The sequence below is a fragment of the Nymphalis io genome, chromosome 23 (assembly GCF_905147045.1).
Source record: "Nymphalis io chromosome 23, ilAglIoxx1.1, whole genome shotgun sequence".
Lineage (NCBI taxonomy): Eukaryota > Metazoa > Arthropoda > Insecta > Lepidoptera > Nymphalidae > Nymphalis > Nymphalis io.
In genome coordinates, this window is record NC_065910.1 from 8,360,999 (window position 1) to 8,381,808 (window position 20,810).

At 32.9% G+C, this 20,810-nt stretch overlaps 3 protein-coding genes across 3 annotated transcripts; 2 read left to right on the plus strand and 1 right to left on the minus strand.

Moving 5' to 3' along the window:
* Positions 1–10,919, minus strand: LOC126777529 (armadillo repeat-containing protein 6 homolog). The gene is made up of 9 exons (XM_050500575.1): positions 10,692–10,919; positions 10,321–10,464; positions 9,240–9,457; positions 8,168–8,324; positions 7,740–7,875; positions 7,295–7,448; positions 3,798–3,891; positions 2,479–2,628; positions 1–759 (listed from the first exon to the last, which is right to left on the minus strand). The coding sequence occupies exons 1-9, from the start codon at positions 10,806–10,808 to the stop codon at positions 544–546; spliced, it is 1,386 nt and encodes a 461-aa protein (XP_050356532.1). The 5' UTR covers positions 10,809–10,919; the 3' UTR covers positions 1–543.
* Positions 5,125–6,406, plus strand: LOC126777545 (tektin-4-like). Its single transcript, XM_050500603.1, has one exon. It carries the CDS (start codon positions 5,125–5,127, stop codon positions 6,364–6,366), a length of 1,242 nt encoding a protein of 413 aa, XP_050356560.1. The 3' UTR covers positions 6,367–6,406.
* Positions 10,920–11,525: 606 nt separating the features above from the next.
* On the plus strand, positions 11,526–14,800 carry LOC126777587 (charged multivesicular body protein 4c). Its single transcript, XM_050500656.1, has 5 exons — positions 11,526–11,876; positions 12,304–12,481; positions 12,865–13,015; positions 13,505–13,613; positions 14,675–14,800. Exons 1-5 carry the CDS (start codon positions 11,696–11,698, stop codon positions 14,716–14,718), a joined length of 663 nt encoding a protein of 220 aa, XP_050356613.1. The 5' UTR covers positions 11,526–11,695; the 3' UTR covers positions 14,719–14,800.
* Positions 14,801–20,810: the final 6,010 nt, after the last annotated feature.

Sequence of the window (20,810 nt, forward strand, 5' to 3'; positions counted from 1 at the left end):
ATATTTAGTTATTTGAACAACCATTTTGAAATTAGACTACTATTAATAATTCCGTAAAAATGTATCTATTAGAAAAATGATTTTAATTTAATACATATCACTGGCTTGAGTGAAACAGAATTTGATGACTAAAAATAATGACAGAGGGCCTTGAAATTTCTTGAAACTGATTATTGTTAGTCATTTTTCAATGTTCACTGTATTTAAGTAACAAATTTGTAGCGAATGGTTTAAAAGTGAATATAGTGCTATATAAAATATTACTTTTTATACGCAAATGGGCCTCCTGATAGTATGTGGCCATCACCGCCTACATACATTGGCCGTGAGATTACTTTTTTTCGTTTACTATATAAAAATAAATTATACATTATTTAAAATACTTTCAATAACAAAACTAAACTAAAATTTCTGTTTACATTACAACACACAATTATAAATTTTATTTATCAGTAGAATATTTATTGCTATGCAATTGCACATCTAATGTCAAATTATAATAATTGTACGCTTGTCAGCACTGAGTGTATGGAACTGATGTTTTTATTGCTCTATTTGCACCCCCTTTCCCTTCCATTGCTCGTCGAACTTAACGTCGCACTCGAGGTCACGGAGCGCCGACTTGATGTCGAATCCGAAATCGTGACCGAACTTCTCGTACGCCTTGTTGAGTGCGTCTTCGATGCCCAGTTCGAGAAACTTCGCGTTATGGTCGCGATATCTCGCCACCATGTTGCGGACAGCCCAGCAACCGTTTTTCTGGAATTATTTTTTTTAAAACTATTTACATATACTTTATTGCGAATTAAAAACAGATGACATTATAGAAGCAGAGAAAAGGAATAATGCACAATGGCCGTGTATTCGATTGCAGCGGTATCTCACAGACAAGCTTGGGCGATAGCAACTGGGAAGAAAACTGGTAGTTCTGCTAAATTAATGACTCGACCGATTTCGATATATTTTTGTGTATTATCCAAATACACTTATATGGTACATTGGTATAGTTCGACCTGGTGGACGGCGTTGCAGAAATTATCATTTATTAATTAGTTTTCTTTTTTTGAGGACTTTGATTTACATGATACTCAACTCGGTTTTAGACGAAAACTGTCAACTGAGGCTTCTATAATGTGCTTAAAGCACACGTTAAGATTTTTTTTTTATATGCGCCGGGATGGCAAATGACTCTACTCCACCTGATGGTAAGTGGTAGAAGAGTCCAAACGCGACGACTGCCAGTTCAGTCGGGAAGAATGTTCTGTACTAGCCGTCCCCGCCTTGCCGGCCCGCAAGATGCCTCTTCACGCCTCGTTTGAAGGAACCCGGGTTGTAAGAGGAGGGGAACACGTGAGCTGGTAAGGAATTCCATTTTTTGGTAGTGCGACAAAGAAAGGAGTTGCCAAATTTCTTTGTGCGCGATGGAATCGATGTCACAGTTAGGCGGTGACATCGAGAACCAGCTCGCGTAATACTTAGGTTATTATATAACAGACAACCTCAAACATCATGTTGACATAGAATTGAGACATTGGCTATTAGGTTTAATATGATGGCTAAAAGGTTTGCGCGCTGTACTGAACTTGCCAAAATTACTCTATTTAAGGCGTACTGCCAAGCTTTCGACTCGAAGTCTTTGGACATCCTACACTCAAAAATCGCTCAATGCTCTTCATGTTCAACATAATAATGGGTTTAGGATACTGTTGGGTCTGCTTCGATTCTGTAGTGCTTCAGAAATGTTTGCACAAGCACGCACAGGTGATTTTTATGCGATCATGAGCAAAAGATCTGCTTCTTTTATACGTAGTATTAGACAGTCACAACACTATTCTAATGATTATTGCGAATTACGTGAACGGTTATATGACGAGGCGGATGATCCAGAAGTCTGCAATACTCTGGTTTATGTGCCTCATACATAATTATGCTTAAACTTTTATCATATATTTTTATTGTTTTTTTTTAATGACATTAATATAATTATTATGTATTTCAATTGTTATTTTTTTAATTAATTTTATTTCCTTTTTATTATTATTATCATTACTATAATTCTAATTATTAATTTATATTATGTAATATTATTAATGTGTGATTATGAATGTATTAAATGTGTAATTATTGTAACAAAATTATTGGTCTCTATGCTTAAATAATAAAGCTATTATAAATAAATATACTAATATTTTCACTTCCCAGCACATTTAAAATTTTTTTAGATTTTTTTTACTCTCTTATTGGTTAAAATTATTACATCGAGATGAGCGAGAGTTATATATAAGTTTTAATGCATACGTATATTAAAAAGTGTGTATATTTTGTTTGCTTTCGGGTTTGCGATGATAACGGTTAGCGTATTCTTTATTGCCTGATGCGGTTTTTTTATTTTTTTTACAAAAACTTACGGCTCCTATATATAATAAATCAGTATACAGATATTTTTTTGAAACGCCTTTGATTATCCCCGGAACTGACCTGCACTGCAGCGACGTCTGGGTGTATCGCGAGGGACTCCACTATCGCCTCCGCGGCGCCGTTCTCCATGAACATTTTCCCGTGCGACGCTTCACGCAGACACAAAGCCGAAATACACCTTAGTATTGATGCTGTTGTTGTCGGATTACCCTAAAAAGTAAAAGTTATATGTCTTTTTATTCATTTAAATTAGCAAAACAGGAGTTGAGATGTCCCTGTAGTTAGAAAACGTCAAATTTAGCTTAATTTTTATATGTTTAATTTTTTTTTATTCATCTCGCACTAGAGGATGAAAGGAAACTTCGTGGTGAAACCTGCATGTGTCGAATAAAAATCTGGCACGTGTTTTCAACAATCCGCAATGAAACAGCGTGGAATCAACTCCAAAACATCAAGAGAAGAGGTCTGTACCTGTAGTAGTGGGACATTTGGAGACCTTTGTGGTCTACTACTAAAGTCCCATCACCTTTGAAAGTTATTGTATCGACCTGTTTTATAGATTTTCAAAACCAAAATGTGAACAATCAAATAATATCCAGGATGTTTTTTGATGAATTCATTCTGATCGATTTCGGTCACGGCTGACGGCGGCAGTCCTTAAAAGAGACAACCAATAATAATTACCCATAAATATTATTATTGTAATTTTTGTCTTCTTACTATTTATTTGTATTTATGAGCCCTGTTTGGTAGAATTAAATAATTTTATTATTATTATATAATCAAGATCAGACATGTTATAATGCAATTGCGTGCGTAAAAACGCAAGTGCATCCTTAATTCTCTCTCGCACAAGATCTCACGCACAGGATCGTAAATCCCAAAATACTGGCGACTAATAAGAATTTCTTGAAAGAAAAAACCTAATAATCTTATACTAGCCCGTACTCTCTGCCCGTGTCGGTCAGCCGACCCATATGCGCAATTGGCTTTTATCCTTAGAGAATGACTGCCGTGGCCGAAATTCGTCAGGACACATACAGTAACAGCCCGTGAATGTCCCACTGCTGGGCTAAGGCCTCCTCTCCCTTTTTGAGGAGAAGGTTTGGAGCTTATTCCACCACGCTGCTCCAATGCGGATTGGTGAAATACACATGTGGCAGAATTTTAGTGAAATCAGACACATGCAGGTTTCCTCACGATGTTTTCCTTCACCGTCAAGCACGAGATGAATTATAATCACAAATTAAGCACATGAAAATTCGGTGGTGCTTGTCCGGGTTTGAACCCACGATCATCGGTTAAGATTCACGCGTTCTTACCACTGGGCCATCTCGGCTCGGCAGGACACATAGAGGAATAAATTTGTTAATACTTACGTTATGTCTCTTCAGCAGCGACACAATGATAGGAACGACGCCGGTTTTAACTATCTGGCGTTTCACATCGTCATTACCAGCCAATGCTGTTATCCTGAGAATTGAAAATTCAGAAATCAAATCAATAGCTATCCATTTTAACTTCGCAATTGATATGAGAGGTTAAATCCATTAATTTTCTTTTATTGTTAATATTGAGCTTCAATAAAATAAGTATCGAGGCAACAAAGCAATATTTTGCTTTGTTTTCTTGGCTACGTAAACATATTGCATAAATCACATACACAAATAATACACCTTTATCCGTTCTAAACCTATAAACATTATAATATGAAATTTTCATAACAATCGGATTAATAGTTGTATGTGTATTCACAAAAACGAAGAAACGATTATAAATGTCAATTTATTACTTTTTAAAAAATCGTTTAGAGTCTTGTGAGTATCTTGACTTACGAGAATTGTCGTGTAAATAACTAATCTTACGCTTACTTGCCTGACGCTCGAAGTCTCAGTTGGCCTCTACCGTGTACCCATATTTTTTTTTTTTTTATAGAATAGGATGGTGGACGAGCATATGGGCCACCTGATGGTAAGTGGTCACCAAGCGCCCTTAGACATTGGCATTGTAAGAAATGTCAACCATCGCTTATAGCCAATGCGCCACCAACCTTGGGAACTAAGATTTTATGTCCCTTGTGCCTGTAATTACACTGGCTCACTCATCCTTCAAACCGGAACACAACAATATCAAGTATTGCTGTTTTGCGGTAGAATATCTGATGAGTGGGTGGTACCTACCCAGACGAGCTTGCACAAAGCCCTACCACCAGTAAATAGCAATCAACGCATCAATATTAAATATAAATATGCAACAGCCTGTTAATGTCCCACTGCTGGGCTAAGGCCTCCTCTCCCTTTTTGAGGAGAAAGTTTGGAACGTATTCCACCACGCTGCTCCAATGCAGGTTGGTAGAATAAACATGTGACAGAATTTCAATTAAATTAGACACATGCAGGTTTCCTCACGATGTTTTCCTTCATCGTCAAGCACGAGATGAATTATAAACACAAATTAAGCACATGAAAATTCAGTGGTGTTGCCCGGTTTTGAACCCACGATCATCGGTTAAGATTCACGCGTTCTAACCACTAGGCCATCTCGGCTTTTAAATATGATTAAAGGCTAATATTTTATTATGATCCTGCGTTATTCAAAGTTTGCTAACAAGTTCTGTTTCTAAGACAACCCGCCATGGATACATAAAATGCATTAAATCGATAATCAAATTAAAACTCAAGAAGCGCTAACAAAAAATACTCGAAGATGTCATCAATACGAAACGGGGATTATCTTTCATTCGGAGGCAACAATTTCGGTTTGACAACAATCGAAAGTTGGGACAGACACAACAAAAAAGCACTAAAAGGCGATATAATTGGTGTAACCGATAAAAACACGTCTACAACAAAGAACTGCATTGTTAAAGTAAATCAGACTTCTTGCAATGATTTCTGTGACAGTACTGAACAATTAAAACATAGATTTAGGCATATCAACTACTGGAAATCTGAACTTGAGAGAGCTATACAAGATATTGATGCCGAAATCAATATATTAGAAGCTTTGAGACAACAATTAAAGAATGCTATGGACGTTTTGAATATTCCCGAGTACATCGCTGACGAATGTTTGCAAATCAGACGTAATAGAATGCAATCTGATATGGTCTATGACGAACCACAAGACGAACTATTCAACGAGTCCGTTCTCATAGATAACATTAAGAGATTACACAGAGATATGCTAAGGGACATAGAAATTCAACTAAAAATGAACGTTGCTGCGAAAAACACACTTGAAAATGATTGGAGTAATAAATATTTGGCATTTAAGTATGAAAGCTATAATGCAGATTTGGAAACTAAATCGGTTAACGTCAAAGACTCAGCTGGTGCGACGAGACTCTCTGAGGGACAATCCAACGTTCAATCGTGGGAACAACATACAGTCACAGCGTTAGAACAATTTAAAAACGCTATAGACAGATCCAAGGAATTGAGAGAAAGAGTCGATGCTGTTTTGATAAATTCAGCACGGGATTTACGCTCACAAGATATAAGGGTCAACAAGGCCTTAAGTGATAGAATAGCTCGCACCGAACAAGTAAAGAAAGAACTAGAGAATCAATTGCAACTGACGCTTGCGAAGATCGTGGAAACAGAGAATATATTGCAGACATTACACGAGGAAACGTTGAAAGTGATACAGAGGATCCAGGTCGCGCAAACGAGATTAAACATTAAGAACCGCAGACCGAACGTAGAAAATTGTAGAGAAGGTTCATTGATTGGACTGATCGAGGAGATAAGGGACTTGAACGATAGTATGAGTCTATTGCAAAATAGATCTTTGGAAACTGAGAAATTGAGAGCCGAATTAATACACGAACGATCGAAAATTGAAAACGAGATCATCGTCAAGATGAAATCGTTGCATATCGATAACGAAAGGTGTTTGTTTCTGAGATCGCACTTCCAATCAGCGGAGAAGTTGTGTGGTTTTTAATTATTTATATGCGTTTTAAGAATGGTAATGAATTATAAGCACAACGATGTTTTCCACACGATGTTTTAATTTGCATTTTCTCCTTCCGCCGCTCTCTACACCCTTGTGTGTGCGGGGCGCAACACTTTGTTGCTTCATTGTGCGAATGCATGTACTTTGAAGTAAAAATATATTAACTTTAACAAAGAAACGCTTTGTTTTTATTTATTTTACTTTATATTTATTTTTATTGGTTTTCTTTTGTATTATATAATTTCGATGACATTTGCTAACCACTCGAGTTCGGGTAGAACACAATTCTACGTAATTGACTTTTTCGTGATTGTGTAATTGGTGTTTGCCTTATAGTTGAAATTTGAGCCTTTCCGAGTTCATACGTCCACCCTTAGAGTAGCTCGTTAGGAAATATCAAACACTTTGCAGTGTTCGTGGTTACAAGCAGTTGTTTATATCAAATTATTTAGATGTTAATAAAAACTTGGAAATTTAAAATTGTTGAAAATAAAGCAATATCAGGTGATTTTTTTTTTATATATAGAATAGGTAGGCGGGCGAGCATATGGGCCACCTGATGTAAGTGGTCACCAACCACCAATCTCATATTTAAGGTAAGTGGTCACCAACGCCCATAGACATTGGTATTGTTAGAAATGCTAACCATCGCTTACATCACAAATGCGCCACCAACCTTGGGAACTAAGATGTTATGTCCCTTGTGCCTGTAATTACGCTGGCTCACTCACCCTTCAAACCGGAACACAACAATATCAAGTATTGCTGTTTTGCGGTAGAATATCTGATGAGTTGGTGGTACCTACCCAGACGAGCTTGCACAATGCTCTACCACCAGTTCAACTAAATAAGCACGGCGGGCCGCAGGTTGAGTACAGCTGGTTAGGTTAACTTCGAGTGTATAAGCGCGACTCACAGGCGGGCGGCGGGCGCGGCCACGGCGGCGTCGTCGTAGTTGTCGGCCAGCAGCGCCGCCAGCGCGGGCCGCACGCGCGCGCACAGCTCGTGCCGCACCAGCAGCGCCGTCTGCGTCTGCAGCAGCTCGCCCACCAGCGGCGCCCGCCTGTGCTCTGCGGGCAGGCGGAGGGAGAGGTGGGACTTTGTGCATTGCAATCGTACCGGGTAGCTTAACCTTAGCTAAGGCCTCCTATCTTCTCGTATTTGATATCCTCGATAGTGCTTGTCCGGATTTGAACCCGTAATCATAAATTAATTCGACTTGTAACTTCTAGTCACAGGACCACCTCGGCTTCGGATTTCATTAGAGTAGACATAATTTTATAAACATGTTTTTGAAACAAAATAATTCAAAACGATCATTTTAATATCAATAAATTACACTGAAATAAAAAACAAATTACCATTTAACAAATCATCTAATGATTCTAGAAGATTGACGCCCAAGTCCCTCGCGTGTTCGTGCGCTTTGCCGAACTCCACACGTATGTCATCGTCGAGTGTTAATCTTCTTATTACTAGCAATGTTTCACTTAACAACTGAAATATATTTATATGTTCAACTTGTAACTCAGTTAGTTTAGATATTTCCGTACAAAAATTATGTTTTTCTATCAGTACTTTAAATTTAAAATGGCAATCAGATTATATTATATTACTTAGCTTAGCTAAATAGCGAATTTTCAATTTTTTTAATGACAACACTAAAGTTTAAAGTGTACAACTTTACCACCACCAAAAAAAAAAATTAAAAAGGAAATTTAAGTGACAAATTGACTAGAAAAAGGTACTGAAATATTATTTCTGCTTATTTACATATATACATAGATACCTTTTTGTTTTCTTTTTTCTTCAGTAATTCTTTCAAATTTGCAGTGATATTTTTAGCAAATATCCCTTGCCTATTCATTTCATGTCTGAGACAGCATATACTGATCCATTGCAATGTGGCTATGAAAATATTTTCATTATCTGCAGTATCTAAAATACTAAAGAACATAGATGTTATTTTAATTATACTTATATATTTAATATCAATGGATTTTGAGTCACACAATGCAAATACACTTTATTGTAAAGCAAAAACATATATAATTTTATTATATATTTTTTATTTATATTTTATTAAACAAAACAGTGATAATGTGTATAAAAAGCAGTATTATTTCGTATAAAAATAAATAAACATTGTTAAAAAAATGGATACAAAAATATATTTTTTTAACAACGAATTTGTCAGAATTGTTATTGTGCATCAAAAAGGTGCGAAAAATTTCACCTCAAGTGTAAGGGTTCAAGTATAATTACTAATTATTGCACATATTTTTAAAATTATTTTTAAAGCCGAGATGGCCCAGTGGTAAGAATGCGTGAATCTTAACAGATGATCGTGGGTTATACCCCAGGCACATTCCCCTGAATTTTCATGTGCTTAATTTGTGGTTATAATTCATCTTGTCCTTGACGGCGAAGGAAAACATCATGAGGAAACATGCATGTGTCTAATTTCACTGAAATTCTGCCACATGTGTATTCCACCAAGCCGCATTGGAGCAGCGTGGCTCCAAACCTTCTCCTCAAAAAGGGAGAAGAGGCCTTAGCCCAGCAGTGGGACATTCACAGGCTGTTGCTACTACTTACTGTACATATTTTATGTATTCTATGCTTTCACACAACATTAATCATATTGAACTTTTAATATAATAACATATATGGGGAATCTCTTAGTGTGTTACATGTGATTGTTATATACATGATAGAATTAAGCAATTCATACCAGGCCTTAACTAGTAGATACATTAATTTAGAATAATGATTGAGGCCTTTTTTTTACTGAGAAGAATTTTGTACAAAAACTTTTCAGGAATTGAAACATATTATATTATACAGCAAGTAAAATATACCTCTTCATTATATCCATGCCTTTGTTATCAAGTAAATCAGGCTGCATGTCCATTAAAATTGTCAAGCTCTTTAAAGCCTTAGTAACAAACAATTCATTTTGCTGATTTTTTTCCTCTGTGTACATTTTAAATTTTGTTTCTAATAAATCAATTAGAATCTCATAGGCACCTTCTTTCCCAGCTCTTATCCTATGAGCTATATCTTTTTTGCATTCTGCCTAAAAGTAAAAAAATAAATAATAAGCTACTCTCGTCTAAAAGTAAAACATTATGTTTTCTTCTTTATATCATTTGCTTGAATATGTATATTGTTTTTACTCTTACTACTTTGTATTGCAGTGTGACTGTGTCATGGTTCTTTAATTTATTAAAAACTACTTTTAATTTTGTACTTTTCGCCCTTTTGAAAGTGACATATGAAATATATTAGTGCATTTTTAGCTCAACACATATGGTGGAATGTATTAAATAGAGAATTTTTGTATAACAGATAACTTAAGTAAGTAACAGCCTGTATATGTCCCACTGCTGGGCTAAGGCCTCCTCTCCCTTTTTGAGGAGAAGGTTTGGAGCTTATTCCACCACGCTGCTCCATTGCGGGTATGTGGAATACACATGTGGCAGAATTTCGATGAAATTAGATACATGCAGGTTTCCTCACGATGTTTTCCTTCACCGAAAAGCACAAGATGAATTATAAACAGATAACTTACCGTGAGTAATTCTTGTTATGGTTCAATATGATTACAGTTTATTTAAAACTAAATAGTAATTTTTTTATGGAGAATGGGTAAATGAGCACCTGATGGCATTGATCACCAGCACTCATTGGAGCTGTAAGAAATTTTAATATTTCCTTACATTGCACACGCACCAGCAACTTTGGGAACTTAAATGGTTTATCCCATGTGCCTGCAATTACACTGGCTCACTCACTCAACAAACCAGAACACAATAATACTATGTATTGCTGTTTGGTCGTAGAATTTGTGATATGTGGATGGATTGTACCCAGACAGTCTTACACAATACCCTACCACCAAATAAAAGTAGTAGTCTATGTAAAGAAATAAAAACATACCATCAATGTATCTAATTCGGATAAAATAAGATTATCATAGTTTTTCTGGCAAATTTCTTTAAGCTTTTCCACAGTTATACTGATTAGATGATTGTCTCCAGAACTCAAAGCGAGGTCTTTTATGATATTTGAAAGATCTACACCCTGGAATAAAAGAAAATTATTAGATATAAATGTTAGATGAATAGTTAACAAATAAATGTTATTAAGTGATCTTTCTTGATGTCATAAAATAGTGAATAGTTGATTATAGAATCAAAATATTAAAAAACTTATGTGAGAAAAAGGTTTATTTAATTTTTATTTCAATATACAAAATTGACGTTTATTTACAAGTTTTAGTCCAGAAAAAATAAAATTTGAATGGATACCTGTGCCTCAAACTGTGCTACAGCTTCTTTAATTGCCTCTTCAGTAGTCATATCAAATTCTTTAATATTTTCCTTAACAACTTCATCATACGTTTCTTGAGTTATTACACGAACCATTTTAATTATAATGATCTTATTTACCGATTTAGTTTTATAGTTAAGTAATGTTTTTAAATATAATCAAATTAATTATAATCAGCCGGGCCCTGCAACTATAAAACTTGTAATTTTATTTTGACAACAATTTGACATGACAACTAACAGATATAGCCAGCTGATGATTAATCTACAAATCGGATTGTACTACCTGGTCTTAAAAAACTTTTGATAAAATAAACGATGTGCTTAATATATATATATATATATATTAAGCACATCGTTTATTTTATCAAAATATATAAAATAACATATTATAATGTTTATATATATATATATATATATATATATATATATATATATATATATATATATATATATATATAAACATTATAATATGTTATTTTACTTAAATGTCAATATAACCCATTATATATATGTAAATTTATTGATTTAAAATGTAATTTCATTTATTAAAGAGACAGTGATTGTAAATTATTTTTCACAAGTACTTGTATCCGAATATACTTCAAATTTGTGGGATCTGTTTTCTTGCTTATGGTGCGTTCTGAATATTTACTTAATTATTAAAAATATTTTCATTATATTTTCATTAATTTTACATAAAAACATTTGTTTTAATTTTAAAGTAATGTTACTTAATAAAAATATTATAAATGTTCTGTAAGTTATAACAAAAGTATGCGCAATAGGAGTATTTTCTTTTATCTGATTCATTCTAACAAATGATTAGGTGCAAAACATGACAATTGACAATTATGGATGACGCATACTTCTAAAAGAAGCGAATAGGAATAATATGCAATTTTGTTTTTCTACGCATAATAAGTGTTATTCGCAATATTAAATAAGAGTACAGGTTGATAATTGTATGCAATTAAAGAAAAATGAGTTTTCTCGGCAAATTATTTGGAGGGAAAAAAGAAGAGAAGGGTCCAACGACTCATGAAGCTATACAAAAGTTACGTGAAACTGAAGAGTTGCTGATCAAAAAGCAAGAATTTTTAGAGAGAAAGATTGAGGTAGAAATACAAACAGCTAGGAAAAATGGTACTAAGAACAAAAGAGGTGAGTGAATACGTGCATTGAAACTAAAGTTATATTTTGTTGTGTAAGTGTATGTCTTACATATCGCTACATCCATTGTTGACGTCTTGACCTTGTTACTAACGCGTTCTTAGATTAAATCTAATTCTTAATTCAGATAATTTTAAACCAAATATAGTTAAGAGTACATTAGAGTGATACTTTACTTAATTTTTCTTCATCATAAACTTCTAATGTTTTTGATGACTGTATACAAAGAGTGACAGTATCAATAATGAGTCACTTATATACAAAACAAAAGTATAAATAATTTATGTACAATATTTTTTTTTTGTAAATTGCTTTTTCTGTTTGTACAGAAATGTCATTAGGAGGACATTAATACTGAATAATAAGAAATATAGACGATTTAATTGGCTTTATAATGATTGAATTCTTCTTTCTCCAGCGGCAATTGCTGCATTAAAACGTAAGAAGCGGTATGAGAAGCAATTAACACAGATTGATGGTACACTTACCCAAATTGAAGCACAGAGGGAGGCACTTGAAGGTGCAAATACCAATGCCCAAGTTCTCAACACAATGAAAGAAGCAGCCAATGCCATGAAACTGGCACACAAGGATATGTTAGTATTATACATACTAATTTCTATTGACTTACTAATTCCAGTGTTGGGCAGTATATGAATTACTTGAAATTGAAATACATATATTTGTAGTTGAGTGGAGTTCTATAGTAAGATTGTTTTGTTAAGCATTTTGTACCTGCTGTTAATAAAAAAGAATCTATCAATCTCTTTATTTGAGAGAAGTAGTGGAAGACTAACAGTAAACATTATTTAAAAAGAACAATAAGCGCTTTGAATTTTTTTATAATTAAGCTTCAATTATTCATTCAATTACTAAGTTACTTGATACAATTAAATTATTCCATAAATTTAGCATGGTTGATAAATTTATATAACTTAGTAATCATTGTTATTAATTCTTTTTAAAAATTGTGTTACAGAGATGTAGACAAAGTTCACGATATAATGGACGATATAGCTGAACAGCATGATATATCTCGGGAGATAACGGACGCTATTAGCAACAATGTCGCCTTCTCTAATGACATTGATGAGGATGAACTTGAACGTGAACTGGAAGAATTAGAACAGGTAAGATATCCTACTAATATTGAAAGTTTGTATGTTTCGATGTTTGTTACTTAATAGAGCAAAAACAGCTGGATGGTTTTGTATAAAAATTGTAATAGACATAGCTTATAATCTGATTTAACACAGGCTACCTAACACCTACCCCCCCTTCACACGCGGGTGGAAGTTACACAATAACGATAAAACAACAATTTATAGTAAATGTCAAAACTGTCAAAGTTGTGACTTAACAATCTCATTAATGTCCAAGTGTTACACAAAGGCCTTATTTAAGAAGTTTTAGAATTTATTTCACTATTATATCAGGAGTACTTATCTGGATTTGAATCCATAGTCTTCTTCACCTTGATTCTTGCAATTATTCTCGGTAAACTGCTCTGTTTTTATATATTTATTTTATAACTTGATAAAAACGTGAATTTTAAACAAGGTAAAAGTATTTTATTCGTACTAGGTGTTAGAATGGTGAACGATAAAATGTTTTTACAGGAGGAACTTGACAAGGAGATGATTGGTATCAACGTACCTTCAGACAGCCTTCCAGAGGTACCATCTACTGAACCCGTGCCTGCGAAATCTAAACCAAGCAAGTCTGACGGTGAGAATATTTATTACCTTTAATAACTTTATACTGCAATGTAATATTATGTATACATATATTAATAGGGTTGTGATAATTTTTAGACAGACTAACATTATAATCATCATCCCTTATCTCATTCATTTTGGTTCAACCCTGTATGTTTTTTTTTACTGCCTCATTTATCCAGAGGTGAGATGCTAGCAGCGTGCAGTCTGGAAGTTGGTAGTGTTTGTGTCGTTAAAAGATCCTGCGCTGTAATTCCTTTCTTTTGTCTCAGATTTGTCGTTCCATTGGACACTTGTGTTTACACACACACATTTGGTTTATTTATTTTACTGTTTTTTTTTTAAAATAACATCCTTCGAAGTAGTGCATTGGTTAGTCAAATCATTAAAGAATCATATTTTATTAATTAGACATGGCAAGATAAAAATAATTAGCATCAGAGTTTCGGACATGCATGTATAACATACTCAAATAACTAAAAACGAAAAATTTTACATTCTTCAACGTCGAGTTACAATAATGTTTATAATTAAAAAAAAAATGTTCTTTCATGTCATGAAAGATCACATTTATGTGACAACTTTCTTAATGATCAGAATTAATATGTTATATATATTCATACTAATTATTATATTTTGATAATTAAATAATATAAAGATCCATGTATGAATGAAGACATTCGGTGTCACTTTTCTGTAGACTTTTTGTAAGTCTACAAATCTTTCATATATAGTTTTGCGTAGCTTTTATAGTTTTAACTGACAAATAAATCGGCATATTAATTAATGTTTTCGAAAATATAAAAAATGTTAAAAATAATGTGAAAATACCATATCAATCTGATTAGTAGTTATTGCGTGAAACTGAAAAGAAAAGACAAAATTTAACAACAAAACGTGACAAACTCTATAATATTAGTATGATATAAAATGGCTTACGTCGACATTTTGAAAAAAGTATATAAATTTCTAATTTAAATCTTTTAAATATTTTTTCTTGGCCTTGTGTTGTTTTTATTGTATTAATTGTTCTTTGTAATACATTATTATATTAATACATTTTTTTTTCAGAGGATGACAAAGATTTTGCACTTCTCAAATCCTGGGCCACATAGGTTTCGACTTTATGTATTTTTTAAGCTGTCATCCGTGATATAATCTGCGTTCAATAGAAATATATTATCTGTACAATTACAATATTATTGTTTTTTTTTAATGTAATTATAATTTGATCGGAATGTTAAGCGATTTTTGAAATAATTTTACAAGAAAATTGAACGCAACTATAATATGATTCTGAATAAAGATCTGCCATTTATAAAAAAAGCATTTTATCGCTTTGCGTTCAACTATTTTTTATTTTATTTTACGCCTTTATCTTTTTCTTAGTGATACAAATTGAACTCCTAAATGGCGTAATTACTTTAAAAATATATATGTATATTATTGATGCAGATAAAATAATTTCTTGTATTTTTTTTTTCTTTTAATATTCATTACATGTATTCATAGCAACTAGGAATCGGCTGTTTGGTATACATATATATTATGCTTTTATCGTAATATGCCTTAATCATAGTCAAGGTTTTGAAAATCTTTAAAAAAGAAAAAAGTAAATTCCTATACATATAAAAAAAAATGCAATAACCGACTTATATTTAGTAGGCGAGTTTTTAAAGTTTTTTAAAATCATTGACCATTTAGTATAAATATTGTTAGGTGTATTATAATCGGTCCATGAAATTACTTAAATTGAAATTTCATAAGCAATGCCGAAGGATAATACCTGTATAATTGTATAAGATCCGTATTTTATTGTAGTATTGTAACATTATTGTATTTAGACTTTATACAACATCCTTAGAATCGACGCTAGACTAATATTTGCATTACTTATATGCGTTATTATCGTTATCGAGTGAACGTTATAATCATAAATTATATAAATTAATAAAAAAGTAAATACACGTTGAATGAGAAAAAAATACTATATAGTAAGTCGCGGATTATTGTTAAGTCATTTTATTTATTTCAAATTAAATTTCTATATTTTGCATAAATATTTTTTGTCTTATTTAGTAACCATTCAATTCATAAGCCTTTTCCAATCACAAGGAGTTGTGATAAACAAACATTGGACGAGATCTTGAATAATGTACAGTATTCATTATGGATTCGTGAAAAAATGGCGTTGTTGTTATCGGAATCTTGAAAGTAAAATTAAATTTGATATAATTAGTTAAGTGGAATAGTGATGTATTATAAATAAAGATATATAATCGTAAAAGATACATAAAAAATGGATGAATGGATATGCAATTTGAGATTTGTTTATTTCTACTTTGATTGGAATAGGCTATTCGTAACATACTAAGGGGAAGTCCATTAAAACGTGAAAATACGCGTACCCAGCCCCCCCTCCTAGATACGCGTATTTTTCACGTTTCATGTCAAGTGGTCTTGAAAAGTACTATTATATTCGATTGACAATACTTATGGATGAACCCTTGATTGCATTAACATCAAGAAATAAATATATAAACCGGATAAGTTGTCATTTTCCGGCTTAGCCTTAACCAGATCTAACCAATGATTGTAATATGTCAAAGACAAATCGTGTCTAAACTTTTTTAACAATTCAATTATGTAATATGAAAGCAGAATATATTATAGTTTTGACAATTTCCCTGTCCCGTGAGTTACATCCAACTCATGTTTACTGTTCAACTGCCTGCCTGCTATATGATCAGGGAAGTTTGTTAAGGCATTTTTGTACATTTTTCCATTGAAGCGTGACTTATTTGAAGGTATTTTTAAAAAAATTCTTAAGGTTTTGTATTAGTGTACCGAATTAACCGAATTATAATTAAAATATTTGTAGTTCCATTGGTTATTTTTATATGGGCTACAAATGAAAATGGCGCCACTAACTCCCTTTCGTGTCCCTGTCTAATCCCTTCCAAATATTAATATTCTATTTGCAATTAATTTTTTGTTCCAAAATTAACAACTGTATACAGCCTAAACTTATTTGATAGACCAAAATAATTACCTAATATTCTGGCGTTTGAAATATAAGGTTTAACAAATTCTTTAGTCCCGTTTAAATGATTTAGGGGTGGCTTGCAAAAAAATCAGTTAGTATGTAATTGAAAAAGAATGAACAACTCGATACTGAGTGACGTAACCCCCCTAGCCCACCTTAGAAACAAATGCTACTCACAACAATGTACACACCGCTTAAGTGCTTTAGTATTCACAACATTAATATTTATGCTTAGTGGAGGAGTTACGCTTTAGTGGGTAATAATAATGTGTTACAATTTTACGAATTATATTCATTTGTGCATATTTTTCACTAATATATTTTATTTAAATAAACTTTACAGCTGTTCAGAGCCTTATAAGTTTTTAGTATGTTGTAATTTATCTGTTTTTTACTTTTAAAAAACTTTTTGACTGTGAACAGCTTTGTTTTTATTTATAAATACCTATTTAATATCTAAGGTCAAATAAGATAAAAGAAATTGAAAATCTTTATATAAACTATATAAGTTATAGTAGTACTGTCTTGACTGTCTCGTCGATCTAATGGCTAGATATGAGGCCGCATATCCCGCAGTTCTGGGTTCGAACCCCAAGTCGAGCCAATAAAAAGTTTTTCTGTCGAAGATTATCAGCAGTCAGGAGTCTGGAAGTTCGAAGTGTGTACATTTCCGTGGTTCGGAAAGCACGTAATGCCGATGGTCCTGCACCTGGACCCTTTCTGGTTGTGTCTGATTGCCGTTCCACCGGGTTATAAGAGTAAACGCAATGAAAGTGCACCTGTGATTGCGCACCACTTGTGCACTATAATACATGCAGGACACTGCACAGTTGGCTAATATCTCCTGAGATTTGCCGCCATTTCAAGAAGTCTAAAGAAAAACCGGCAAAAGAAATATGGCGAGTTTTTTTTTTCGATAATTATATTTTATATTTATAACGCATCGCTTGTAGGTAAAAACAATCATGTGTCAAATCAAAACTAAATAAGCTAATCAAATTTATTTATTCATGTAGCAGTATTAGGAGAACGGATTTACAGTCCCATCGGCCTATGAGAGTGAAGGAATAGAGAGTGTATTATTATGTGTTCTGCGACCTACACAGTTGGCGAATCTTTTTTTTTATAGAATAGGAAGGCGGACGAGCATATGGGCCACCTTATGGTAAGTGGTCACTAACGCGCATAGACAATGGCGTTGGAAGAAATGTTAACTATCGCTTACATCACCAATGCGCCACTAACCTTGGGAACTAAGATGTTATGTCCCTTGTGCCTGTGACTGGCTCACTCACCCTTCAAACCGGAACACAACAATACCAAGTACTGCTGTTTTGCGGTAGAACATATGATGAGTGGGTGGTACCTTCCCAGACGAACTTGCACAAAGCTAAAATCGTAATTGTAAAATCTTCCTTAAGAAAGACTGTCATCACCAAAATCAGTCAGGATATCATAAGTATGGGTATTTAATTAAATGAACAAATGTATTTAAAAAAAATAATTACAATTAAAAAATGTATATAAATTTATCTTTTCAACGAAAATCATTATGATATTCCAACCAAAGATTTTAAATTGATATGTATTTTTTTGACCAACTTAATATAAATGTAAATTATGCTACATTAATAATAACGTATTAATTAATCAAGTTAATAACAATTACACCGACAACTTACTCTTGATTATTATTAATTTAGCGAACGCTATCTACTCCAAATCGATTTCAACACAAACGTATCCGCGTGTTATATTATTGTATATCTAATTATTATATAATTACGCAAATTGATGTAAGTACCTCATCCGCAAACGAAATCGATTTATCTACAAAGGATAATGACCGTTATATAAATTAAGCCAAGGGATATTTTTGTCTGTATGTTTGTATGTTTAGTGTAGGATCCCTGTCAAAGGTATACAAGTACGAAATTGATTTTCATGTTTATAATGATTGGGATGCGCGGAAGAGCTCTAACCTCGCGAGTTGAATTTCGATATAACGTCGACTTTCCCTTGCAGGCTTATTCTGAACGATCGCTATCGAGACACGATGTATAGTTTTTTTACGTCTACGTCTTTTCATGTTCCCTTTTATAAGTTTTAATCTTAACTAACGAAACCCGGCAGATGTAATCCTATACAATAATTTTAAAATTAATTTCAAATATGCGTTTGATTCACATCTTACGAAATCGTGGATTTATGTTTTACGTTTTTGCAGCTGTACCTAGGCTTACATACTTTTTCAACTACATATATATAAAAAGTTTATATGTATTCAGGCAGTGTTCGTTTGGAACGTACATTAGTATTTGTCAAAATACGCACCGAAAATAGATCAAAATTAAGTCGTTTCTTAACAAAAAAACCTTTGATAACCTTTTTTAGAATTAAATGAGATTTATTAGTTGCAGTGTAACAGTTTACATCCGAGCGCGTATATTTTTAATGTTTACGTGATTTTGAACTTGCTGTCAGGATTTTACTTTTGATCCTTGATTGTACTACGCAAACTTAATTAAAATTATTTTCATGTAAATAAGATTTTTATTTTTCAAAGGAAATACCGCCTCGAAGGACTTTGTGTACCAAATATAATTTGTTGAACAAGATGAATTTACATATTCATTACGAATTTCTCGTATCAAAATTAATTTTACATAACTACTTCTTAATTTATTATGTTAACTTGCAACACGAAATAAAAATATTCTCTATTAGGGCTTTTATAAACACTTATAAGAACGTTTCAGGATTAAATTGAATATAAAGATATTTCTAATGTAGATGTAAAAAGGATCTCTTCAGAATAACACCTCAAGGTAATTATTAACATAAAGTAACCCTACTTTATATTAGACGCCTATGATTTCGACGGCCCAGTCAACATTTTATCGTATTGAGTATCACACACAATGAAGGCTTATGTTTTTGTAAGTACATTCATTATTTAACAGGATAATAATAAATAAGCAATTCATTGGAAAATTGTGCCCGTTTATGTTTTGGGAAATTATTAAGTACCAAAGTATAATAATTTGTTTGTATTTAAATGAAATTAGTAAAAAAAAAAACAAATTCGGTAAATACGTATGCGTTGTTTTAAAATGATGTTATAACTATATTTTGTTTTTATATATACATAGATATGTGACAATGAGATATTATTATATATGTTCAAATTGATTGGAAATGACTTCGGTGAAATATTGTGTTATTTATTTTAGTACTTCGGTTTTGAATCCTTAAGTAAATTAATATCAAAAATACTTTAAGCCTAGTGTTTATTTGCCGGAAGTTTTAAACAAATTATTATATTTGCTACCTACGCTATAACAACTGTGCGGGCAGAAATAATTGTGGGAAAAATTTAAACTCAGTCGGTTAGATTTGGACTGGATTTAAGTTATAGGTGGAGGTTTGTAAAAATTAGTAAATAAAACTATGAAGACGACTTAAAAGCTAACAGAAAATGCATAACAGAGTGAGAAATAAATATATTATAATTTTTTGTATGGACGGTGCCAAAAATCACCACAAACATTATAATCTTTTTTTAGGCCCTAAATAACAGATGGGTTCTGATCGATTCGCTTAATTTAATAAATGTGAGTCTGTTAATGTTTTATACTATACAAAAAAGTAAACGAATTAATAACCTGGCTTAACTTATGAAGGCATTATTCCGTTAGTTGTGACGTCAGATAAAAACCGGTGATAACAAATCATGTTTCAAATGGCAATTTCCAACGTTTTCCAGATCACACTCCTCATCGCCGTACAGTTGGCGACAGCGACGCTGACACTCGACAAAATAACGGAAAAAGTACACGCTGGCTTAAAAACATTGAAAGAGAAGGCTGTCACTAAACTGCACAAGTTGAAACAAGAGATTGACTTGAAGAAGCTCCACCAGTTGGACGTCACACATCTATTACCATACGCCCATAAACATTACGTTCACGAACATTATTCGAAGAAAACCCCATTGGTCGTGGATCCTCACCAAATAGAGAGACTAAAACATTATTTCGAACCGCATCACAAGCCCGCTCCGGTGCATTATCATCATTTTGAGCATTTTGAGCACATTTAAAATGTGTAAATGGCTCTTTTTAGTGATTAAATATCTCAGGATAAATTTTTTATCGGCAA

Bases quoted from the DNA above. Each gene is read 5' to 3' on its own strand.
- LOC126777545 (XM_050500603.1), top strand. From the start codon at position 5,125: ATGTCATCAATACGAAACGGGGATTATCTTTCATTCGGAGGCAACAAT.
- LOC126777529 (XM_050500575.1), bottom strand. From the start codon at position 10,808: ATGGTTCGTGTAATAACTCAAGAAACGTATGATGAAGTTGTTAAGGAA. The intron at 7,449-7,739 runs GTAATTTGTTTT...GCCTGCCCGCAG, and splicing joins ATTAGATGATTTGTTAAATG to AGCACAGGCGGGCGCCGCTG. The intron at 2,629-3,797 runs GTAAGTATTAAC...TTTACTTTTTAG, and splicing joins CGCTGCTGAAGAGACATAAC to GGTAATCCGACAACAACAGC.
- LOC126777587 (XM_050500656.1), top strand. From the start codon at position 11,696: ATGAGTTTTCTCGGCAAATTATTTGGAGGGAAAAAAGAAGAGAAGGGT. The intron at 11,877-12,303 runs GTGAGTGAATAC...TTCTTTCTCCAG, and splicing joins TGGTACTAAGAACAAAAGAG to CGGCAATTGCTGCATTAAAA. The intron at 13,016-13,504 runs GTAAGATATCCT...ATGTTTTTACAG, and splicing joins AACTGGAAGAATTAGAACAG to GAGGAACTTGACAAGGAGAT.